Raw genomic sequence first — 11,023 nt, 5'->3', positions numbered from 1 at the left:
TTTTCCTGTTTTTTTCTTTTTTTTTTTTGCACTCAACTTTTCAGCTCTCTCTGAACAGCTAGCTTCTTTAGCAATGACCTCTTGAACTTTTACCTTCTTTTTGGAGCAAATCAGTGTCTGCTGGACAAATGCACAGCATAATATATATTTCTTTAAAATGATGTTTCTGTAATATTCAGATTTTGTAAAATAAATAAATAAATAAAAAAATGGAATTTTGGTTATCTGTATACTACAATTAACACAAATAAAAACTTCATTGTTGTCACTATGGTAATAAGACAATGCTGGTAAAAATTTAAAAAAATTTAAAAAAGATCGCTGGCACTTCAGTAAATTCAAAGTTGTTCCGTTACATTAAACTGTCTGTTGTTTTCCCAAGTGACCATTGGAGGGCAGCACTGATCCAACAACCTAAAAATACTGCATGCATACGTTCACTGGTACATATTTCTTCACTTTTTCCTAAACACACAAGGTGTTTTTATTCAGCACGTTGTTGAAGGAACATTACTCTATCTGTTCACGTTCCCCACAACCAATCCAGCATATATGAACAGCACTAATCTTATTATTACCGGAGTAGGTGAAAAGTTTGATGTGGCACAATAGAGTCACGGGTTATTATGCTGCGGGCTGCTTAGCTTTTCTGAGATCAGACTGCATTCTTTATTCGGCCTAAATCTTAAAAGGAAGAGGTAATTATGATCTGACAGGAAATTAGGCAGGCAGAGATGAAGGAGGCTCAGAATGCTCTACTTTGCTAATTTAAATGTGTCGTTGTCAGCATGGGCTCAGTACTGAAACCAAAGTTTAAAAAGGACGAGCATCGCAGTGCAGAACTTTGATTCGTTGCTTAGATGCACCTTTTGCTGCGTTGATTTCCGGTGAAAGCCTTTGTCAAACTGGGAGGTCCTTTCCTAATCGACTTAAATCGCTGAACAATAACAGCATTAATGAGTGCAGACTCAGGCTCGGCTCTTTATAATAAGAAGAACGCGGATTGTGAGAACAATTGTGCTTAAGTCAAGCGTGAAAGGGATTGTCTGGTGATACTTTCCTTGGCTCGCCCACCTGGTCAGATCAAGGCAGCTTTGGTCATATGACCTGGTTGCTGAATGCTCTGGCTGTGGTTTAGACCTTGTGATTGGGCCTTCACACCAGCTGGTCTCTCCTTGAGCTTTGAAAATAAAATAAATAAAAAAATCATTACAGGAGTGAACTTTTCCTCAGGTGACCTTTGGTGTGCTTGTTCCTCTGAAACAGCAAGAGATTTGCTTTTAATCATCATCAAACTGAAAACTTTTCCAGGTTCCTGGAATTTCAGGACACAAGGACATTTTTACTGTTTCATTTAACTCTGAATTTACCCTTTTGCTCCTTTGAAGGAGCTGTCGGGGTCAGACTGTATCTGCTGTAACCGATCCATTCTGTGCAGAACTCGAAAACAAACAAACAAAACAACAACAACAAAAACATTAGTTAGAAAATACAACTTCCACAGAACCTAAATCTCTTATGTGTTAATAGTTTATTTTTTAAACCATAAAACTGTACTAGGAGATGAACATGAGGATTGAATATGATCATGATTCCCTCTTACCCATTCAAGCTAACTGGAAGCAATGGGGAAATGTATGAGGCATTTTAAGTAATATGTAATATTGCAAGAAAAGGCCATGGGTGGCAACATGTTGGTTGTTTCGGAACGCACTTCCAACTTGACTCTGAAAAATATATACCATTTGCATAAACATAGACCAACATTAAAAGATAATTTCTTACAATTCAGACATAAACAACACTTACCCTTATCTGTTTCCATTATTCAGAAAGTGTTGGGATCCTGAATTGTTTTGAGAATTATTTATTATTTTGTATTCCTTAGTCTCTTTCTTTGAGCAGTCTTGTTTCTGTTATTTTTAGTTTAATCCTTCTTAGTGATTCTAGTTTATTTCTTGTCTCTAGTTATTCTTTGCTACTCTATTTTAATTATGTTTCTTAGGTCTAGTCATTCTTTATTATTAGATTTATTTATGTACTCTCCCTCACCCTCTGTGCCACTCACTCTCTCTCTTCTGTCACCTGCAATCAATTAGCCAATCAGCTCAGGTCTATTGTTCCACATTCACTCTCCCAGTACTTAAGCGCTTCTGCTCCTCTCACTCTTTGCTGTTTACACTCTGTTATTTTCCCCTGTGTTCCCTGCTGGCTTTATCCATGGATTTATGGTTTTTGCCCTGCTCTGGCTTCCTGTGGGGTTTTGTAAGTTTTGAACATCTTTTTTCATTACAACTCTCAACATGATCCATGATGTTGGATCATCCACGAACTCACACCTCATGACAGAAAGTGGTCAAGAAATCATTTTAGAATAAATTTTAAATTGTTGGGAAGCTCTGTGCAACCAGAACTATCTATGGCCAAACAAAACTGCTATATTAGTATTAACTTTAACAGTATTAAACATTCAATGGCCTCTCTTTACTTTTCCTATATTAATTCAATTAAACATCATCTCATACACCAACCCATGTTATGAACAGAAAATATTTTCTTTGATAGTTCATGCATGTCTTCTTAAAGAACCACAACAAAAAGAAAAAGGTTCATGATTCCTGATTTGAAGTGATTGTTTTTTGGCATGTCTTTAGACCAGGGATGGGCAATCCTAGTCCTCGAGGGCCGGTGTTCTGCAACTCTTAGATGTCTCCCTGGTCCAACACACTTGAATCCAACAGCTGAATCACCTCCTACATGCAGTCAAGTTCTCCAAAGGCCTGCTAATGACCTCATTATTTGACTCAGGTGTGTTGAAGTAGAGACGCATCTAAAAGTTGCAGGAGAGCGGCACTCCAGGCCTGGAGTTGCCCACCCCTGGTTTAGACTGTTTGTGTTCAAAAGGTTGTATGACAAAAAGCACAACATCACTGGTGACAAAGTTCCTCCAAATCTTGTTTGACTTTTATAATTCCTGCAACATAGAGAGGTACGGTCCACAATTTTCTTGACCTTCGAATATACAAGTCCTTCTTTTTGCATTGAATATTTTTGGTTTTCCACCACACTTTGCAATTTATAGGCAAAAAACAGCTGTGGATCTCTGCAGCTCCTCCAGTTACCTTATCCAGCTCATTCTCTGAGAAATGTTCTTCTACCCTTGCCTGTTAGTTTAGGTGAACAAGTAACAGTAGTTTGAAGAGTGAGATATTCAAAGCTTGTTGTTTTATAATCTGCACAGCTTGATCCCTGACTTTTCTGCTGTGTCCCTTTGTTTTTATGACGTTCTCTAAGGCTCGCTAACAAACCTGAGACATTCAAATAACATCTGTGTTTCTACTGAGGTCAAATTACATACATACTTTTTACTAAATAGGTGACCTCTGATGGCAACGGATTTTATTTTAGAGGTCGAAATCCCTGAAATAAAATGTTTGCAGGCGACTTTTTAAAAAATGTTTATTTGTAAAACAATTATGAAATTCAAGTTTAATTTTCTTCCACTTCACAACCTGCACTACTTTTATTAGCATAAAATCCTAATATATTACATAAAAGTTTGAAGTTGTAGCATGTTATTATTATTATTATTATTATTATTTTAAGTTTATAACTATATGGACACATTTTCAAAGCATGAAGTTTAATTTGTCGGTGTGTCCAGAAAGCGGTACAGTTATCCAACATTTGTTTTGCTTCCTGTTTTTTTTTTTTTTGCTTTTTTTTTTGCAGTCTAATTATAGCTCTACGTTGTTTTTTTTTTTGTTTTTGTTTTTTTTTTTTCTATTTTATTTCCACAGATGGAAATAACTGAGCGTTTATTGTACAATACCCTCGACGGTTGAAAATGTTAGCTAGAAAATATTCCTGTGAGGCCCTTTGGAGACTAAACCATCATTCTGGTAGTAAGTACAAAGTTACTTTTGACTGGCCATGAATGGGCTAGTGAGTGAGTCCTCTGGCCAAACAAGCCGTCGTTTCCTGACTCGGTCTGCGTTTGTTGTTGTTCACACTTACATATTCATGTTTCTGAACGGCAGATTGCTGGCTTGAATGGCAGAGTGAGATAGTTTTAGTTTCCTGCCGAGTGAGCAGCTCACTCCGGGTTTCTGTCCCCAAACAACGTCATTTTGATCCCTCCAAAGACTTTAATCAGACTCGCACTACACAACAAGCACAGTATCAACAATCCATCTGCCCCCTCCCACACTCCTTTTCCCTGAGCCCCGGTGTTAAAGATGTCTGAAACATGAAAGACAGAGGAGAGAAAAGATTAAACAAAGACACACAAGAACTGCGGTCTGGGAAAGACATTAACTGGAGTAAGTAAACGTCCGAGTGCACAACGGAAGTAAAAGGGTTGGGGCTGGAGGGCGGTGGGGTGAGTTTGTTTTGTGCTGTGTGTACGACGCACAGCTGATATGAGTATTTTTAAGTTCTCATAGAGTCCTTGGTGGGCTGCAAACCTCACGGCTTACCAGAACCTTTTCCTCACACCAGGCTCCTGATGCCCTCTCTGGGCAATCCTCAACTTCTGGGGCCTCATAGTGCGCACAAAAAATGTGCAGCGCCATATTTTACGCACAAGTCGGCATGCATAAAAATTTACTTTGCGTCGAAGTTTGCGTGTTGAAATGTGCGGCAGCCACGCAAACGTTTTTTTGTGGACAATATCAAACTACAAAGCATCAAAACTCACCTAAATACACTGAAATCTGACTACATTCGATGTTATTTAGACCAAGAAGTTTCAAACCAGATGTCTTTTCATGATTTTAATATTTTATTATTTAAACGTAAACAGCGCAAAGGTGTGCTCCTTTGCGCTGTTATATTGCTACGTCCTTGCTAAAAACAAGGACGTTGCCATGGTTACTGCTTCACGTGGTGGCAGACTTACGGGTATTTATACTAATTTACATATGCATTTAAGGGTGGCGACAAGGCGGACAGCAGCTGCGCTCTATTTCCCGTAAATAACGATTTATAAAGGAAAGGTGCCCTTTTATGCATCGATTTTTTTAATTTTTTCCATACGCCAAGTTTTAGGGTGAAAACTGCGCTCTTTTCTATGCATGAGGCCTCTGGTGAAAGAGCACCAAGGCTCCTCCTAACTACTTTATTTTTGTACATTTGTAACGTCAACTTCCAATTATTATATTGTTATAGTACAATAAGGCCAGCTGATTGAGCTCCTTTATTTATGGATGGAAAATAAAGTATAAGTAGCTCATTAAAAAATAAACACCATAGTTTAAAGCAACAGAACAGTGTTTAGTTTGACATGTTGTTATGCATATACTATTGAAGATAACATGTGCATATACTGCAAAAAACATACAGAATAACTTCGAAAACAGCACTTTCTCATTTACTTCCTAATTAAAATTAATAATTAATACTAATTAAGAGAGGCTTCTTTATCTGTTGTGTTTAGGCTTGTACTTGAAGCCAAGAGACGGGACAGATTTCTCTTTTTTTTTTTTCTTATTGGAAATTTATTAGTGTAACAAATTAGTGTTAAAAAAGTTACAACCTAAGTTGTTGTAATATTATTTATTACAACTCTATAGGTTGTAGTAATAAAGTTACAACATAGGTTGTAACTTTATTACAACCTATGTTGTAATAAAGTTACATAGGTTGCCATCTTGGATCCGTAAGAAGCCATCTGACCGACTTGTTTTACACTAAAGTGTCTGCATTAACACAGCTGTGCAGCTGTCAGCAGGTGATCCAGTTTCCAAGGCAACAACTTAATCAGTCACTAGTGAAGTTAGCCTAAGATTAGTGATGTGTTATGTAAGGGCGCTCAGGCGCTTAATGTCTAGATTTTCTACTTGTGAAACACTCCAGCTGCATTCTCACAGGCCATTCCAGGGACTCCACGTCCCATAAACTGGTGGTATAGAATAAGATGAATGCGTGTATTAAACCGGGAGAGTTTCCTGGTTTAATACCGGCAGGAAAATAAGGATTTCAGGAAAGACAGCGAAAATGTTCATTGTTTTTGAGCTAAAGGAAATCAATTTATTCTAAACTGTTTTGTGAAAATACTGTATTGGTACTCCTTGAACATTTTTACATTTTATCACATCACAACAGCACACTTGAATTATTTTTATTTAGGCTTTAACTGACAGAAAATATGATTTTATTACAAAGTATGTGAAATGTGTGCTTGGCAGTACTTTGGATAAACCAATTGCAGCTGTTGCAGGTGTGTCTCTACCAGCTTTAAGAAGACATTTTGCCTATTTAGCCTCAAAGGCAGCGCAAGCTCAGTCAGGTTGGATGAAGAGCATCGTAAAAATTGAGCCTTGCCACAAATTCTCAATTGGATTTGGATCTGGACTTTGACTGGACCATTGTAACCTATCTTCTGCAGCCACCAACAGGTTTTCTCCCAGTTAGCATGAGGCTGAAAGCTGCTTCTAGCCTGTCAGTGTAAGTGAGCTGTCTGTTTTCAGATGACAAATTGTGCTTTTACAGATTTTTAAAACGTGGTTATATGACTTTGTCCTGTGTTTAACTTCTAGGCAACTTTATCTCTGACCTCTCTGCTGTGTCTTGGTCTTCATGGTGCTTTCAAACCTCTGAGTGTTAGGATCTTGGGATGTTTTGGGTTTGTTTATCATTTCTGTGTGTTTCTTTTCTTTGATAGGTCAGTAGTGTTTCTGTTTCACCTAAGTTCAGTTTATTAGTAACTTTTGTTTTCTTATGTTCCTCATGCCTGGTTATTAGCGACACATTCATTTAGTTACCCAGTTTGTGTGCTCTCCCATGTGCCATTTTCTCTCTCATCTCCTCACACCTGAAACCCGTTTCTAATTACGGTAGCTATCTGTTCCTTGTTCAGTAACCAAATGTACAACTCATTCTCAGTCACTCCTTGCTGGTTCCTCATATCAAATCCCATTATTCCTTGTTATCTCCCTGTCATTTTCCCTAAACCTCCTTGTTCTCTTCAATTTCTCGATTCCTGTTTTTTCTTTTTTTTTTGCCCTGTTTCGGCTCCCTCTTTTCACCGTGATTTTTGTACGTTTCGATCTTCATTTTCCCGTTTTTCACACAAAAAGTCTTTTTTGGTTAATGCCTGAGATCTTGTGGCCAATAGGGTGTTGGGAAGGCACTTCTCAGAGGCCCTGAGACAGGTGATCCTGCTGCGGGACACTGAGCTCCATATACCATCACGTTTGTGTCATAACCATAAGTCCCTGTGTGTGTCACAGTCATAGATTTAGAAAAGCAGTGTGTGTTGAGGATGAGGTACAGACTGTCAGTGTCGCTATGTCCCGCAGCACCTGTTTCGACTGTTTCAAATGGCTGTAGCCATGGATCCAGCCCCCTTCTAACAATAAACACCAGTGACATTTACGTTTCAGGGGAAAACAACCCCACCGTTTGACAACTTGAACACACATGACCATCTGAAAGGCTTTAAGGTGCATCTCAGTAAGTTACATCATTATCGGCATCACTGAAAAGTTTATTTTTGTAGTTCAATTCAGAAAGTTAATTCATGTATTTTTATATTATGTTTAATGGTTATAGTTTACAGCCAATGAAAACAAATAATTCAACTCTTCCATGAAGTGAATTTTAAAAAACAACATTATTGGTCTTCACTATCATGGAGAAAATTGCAGTTGTCCAGTAGATGGTTACTGACACCTTCCACATGGAGGACAAGCAACAAAAATCATTGATAACGGAGCTGACCAAACACAAAATGATTGCATTAAAAAAGTTTAGTGGAAAGAAAGAGTAGTAGAAAAAAAAAACCACAAGGTGACAATAGCCTTGCGAAGACTCATTCAAGCTGGATTCAGTCATTTAAGAGCCACACATCTTGCCACGGGCTACAAATGTAGCCTTCCTCGACTGAAGCCATGCCTAAATCAGAGACAATGTCAGAAGCATCCAACCTGGGGTAAAGAGATAAAGAACTGGTCTGCTGCCTAGTGGTCCAAAGTCCAAGGTAATGTTTGTAACTCTTATGTAATTTTCCACTTGTCTGAGAAACTGAATTTTAGGTTTTTCTTCCACTCAACTTTCCATTATTATGATCTATGAGCAGATGGCATCATTAGCAATGACTGCATGTGGTTTAACATTTGTGCATGGTGTCACCGACACCTCTGGATAACTGTCAAGAGTTCATTAGCTGTAATTAGAAAAACTGACAGAAATAAACATTTAATATATGGAATTAATGCATATCATATATTGATTTTTTTTTCTTTTTAATGGAACACATTTTCCATTCCATTGGGACGCTTTAAATGCTCGCAAGTTCAGATTACAAAAAAAAAAACACCTGCTAAATCGAATGTGCATTGTTATCATCCAACTTTTAGGACTTGGCCCGAGATCAGTTCATCTTCCAGGAAATCTTCCTAAACGATGGGTTTGTTAGTGCTGTCTCATTCGTCCCGCTGCTGTGCAGCTCTCCATCCCGGCGCGCCGACTTCTCCGCCTCTTCAGTTTTTCCCCACCCAGCAGGTCACCTCAGAGAGACGAGCTTCTCCCACCAGGCTTCAGACATATTTTTCGGCTTTCTGAACCTCTCTTTGGAGTTGTTTTTTTTTTTGTTGTTGTTGTTGATTTTGTTTCTCAGATGCAGTTTCTTGTCATCACCCTCATGTGTCTGACTCCTGCGCGCTCCACCCCGCCAGCCGGAGCGGAGGAGCGCTGGACCGGAGGGGCGCACCAGGAGGAGAGCTGATGTGGCGCGGCAACAACAGAAACAGCTAAGAGTAACTCAATTACAGCAGCCTTTATTCACAGAAATGACTGTAGACGACGTGGAGCAAGTGCACTGCTGTCACTCCCGCTTGTTGTGTTGAACAAAAGCTGTAAGCGTTGCTCGACTCGACTGTTGGCGCGCTGCTTTCAAAGTGATGCCAGCTCGTTTTGCAGTGTTATTGGAGTTAATGCATGTGTGATTACCTCTCCGCACCCCGCTGATCAACCTCTTACACCTGACTCTGAGCAATGGTCACTGAGGGTCACGTTTCACCGCGACGCACTTATCAAACTATTGCGCGTTCTGGCTTTTACGACCGTGTCTTGATTTACAGATAACTTTTGAAGCTTGGCCAAGCTACCGAGACCGTAAAGACAAGCCTGAAGGCATGGTTTCATTCTGTACGGCAAGGCTTGTAGGACTTTACAAGTTGTAGTCCACTTTGAGGCAAAGATCCAGAACATGATCCAGTGAGAGGAGGCAGGAGAAACAGTCGTGACAGGGAAATTTAAAAAAAAATAATAAAAAATGCTCGGAAGTCCATCCAACAACGGCGGCCTCAGAATGCTCGCTCCCCCGGCCCCGAACGACGACAGGCGGGTAGAGTTTGTGGCGCTCAACGCCGTCCAGACCGAGCGGAGCGAGCCGTCCACCCCGGAGCGCGGACACCCGTCTCACCGCACGGGGCTCCTGGGCACCCCGCTGCCCGGACCGCCCGGACCCCGAGCCAACGCATCCGCCTCAAGTAAGCGCTTCAGAAAGTTGCAGAACTGCCTTTACAACGTGCTGGAGAGACCGAGAGGTTGGGCATTCATCTATCACGCATTCATGTAAGTATTACTCTTATCCATGGCATTACGATTAAACCTATAATGCAACTTTTAGAAACTTGAAAAAGTTTTTCAAAAGCCACCTGTTTTTTGTTTTTTATTTTATTTTAATTGGACTTTCCAATCCAGCTTTTTGATACAGAACAACTATTTGATAAATTTTCCAATTAGGTCTCCTGAGTTGCCTATGCTGCAATTAACCGGATCATACTCCATAAATCATCTCCACATGAGGTCTACTGTTCAATTTCCCCCTTGTCTCTGTCTTAGTAAATTAGGAGAACAACTTTGGATGTTTAGTTTAATTTGTCTAAACCCACAGGAGGGGCAGGTTTCGAGTCAAACCCCACTTAGTCTTTTTTTTTCTTTCTTCAACTTAACACACTGGGTTATGTTGATGTGAATGATTTTCTCGAAAGACGTTTTGATGAAATTAGAAAATATAAAATGTGAGAGGGTAGGTGACAAAAGCTTGTCTTTTGAGAATTTCTCTCTGAATTTTATGTGGATTTATTGCAGGAAGGGAGAAAAAGGCTGAACAATTTTCACACTTTAACAAAACACATCTCCGACTTGAGCAACTTCTCCACATCTGGAAGCGTACAGTCAGGATTCTGACATACCCCCATGACAAATACACTGTAATTTATATATCTTGTAAACTGTGGAAACGTTTGAGCTCATGGGTACGAAGGAGCGGTCTTCTTCATTTCATTTTGAGATTAATATGTGGATTATAAGCCATTTTTTAAAATCCAGATACTGCATTTATCCCAGATTTTACTTGTAATCTTATTAGAAATGAAACAAGTACTGTTGTGTGACTTATGGAGCGTAAGTATTTGCTAAAAGTTCACTCTCCGCACATTGAGGTGTCTCAATGTATTTCAACATCTTCTCCAGTGAAGCCCTGGACTGTTTTGCCTGCAGGCAGCTGCCTTCCAGCTGTTTCTGCTTCTGGATCATGATGGACGGAGCGTTATGTGTGGGAGCTCCTTGGACGGGGTCGTGCTTTGCGTGCCATTGTTTATACAAGTACAGCTGTCTGCCTGCCAGTGCCATCATGTGTTTGTTGCAGAGGGAAATCCCACTGCAGGGCTGTGACTCTTCTCACCGTCTACAGTCCACGCATTCGTGAGAGCAGAAACCTCCTTTAGCTTATTTTGAGCATACATGACAATACCTGGTATCGGTTTCAGCAGTTCCCCTCTGAATTTCCAGGCTCTTTTGGGGGGATTTTGTGCCCATGTGAAGGAATGCACAATTGTGAAGTGGAGAGAATATGATGCATGCTTTCAGAAGTCACCGAAATACTAAGAGGAGTCCAAGGAAGACAGCAGACAGGTCAGTGATAAAGTTGAGGGGAGATTTGAAGAATGGTTAGGTCATAAATCAACCTTTATGTAATATTGGGAAGACTATGAGCTGTAAATTTACAAAACAT

General features: G+C 39.8%; 1 protein-coding gene across 3 annotated transcripts in view; it reads left to right on the top strand.

Moving 5' to 3' along the window:
• Window positions 1-2,177: 2,177 nt before the first annotated feature.
• LOC122843647 (potassium voltage-gated channel subfamily KQT member 4) overlaps window positions 2,178-11,023 on the top strand; it is a 65,310-nt gene continuing 56,464 nt past the window's right edge. The window contains exon 1 of one of the 3 annotated variants that reach the window (XM_044138543.1): window positions 2,178-2,265. Coding sequence is in view for 2 of the 3 variants with exons in the window: in XM_044138542.1 (XP_043994477.1) it covers window positions 9,278-9,579 (302 nt within the window). In the remaining variant the exon portion in view is untranslated. Of the gene's footprint in view, window positions 2,266-7,599; window positions 9,580-11,023 lie in introns of those variants that run through there. The other 2 variants (XM_044138542.1, XM_044138541.1) reach the window with 2 other exon arrangements.

The sequence above is a fragment of the Gambusia affinis genome, linkage group LG14 (genome assembly GCF_019740435.1).
Source record: "Gambusia affinis linkage group LG14, SWU_Gaff_1.0, whole genome shotgun sequence".
Classification (NCBI taxonomy): Eukaryota; Metazoa; Chordata; class Actinopteri; order Cyprinodontiformes; family Poeciliidae; genus Gambusia; species Gambusia affinis.
This window is presented reverse-complemented; position numbering and strand designations above follow the sequence as displayed.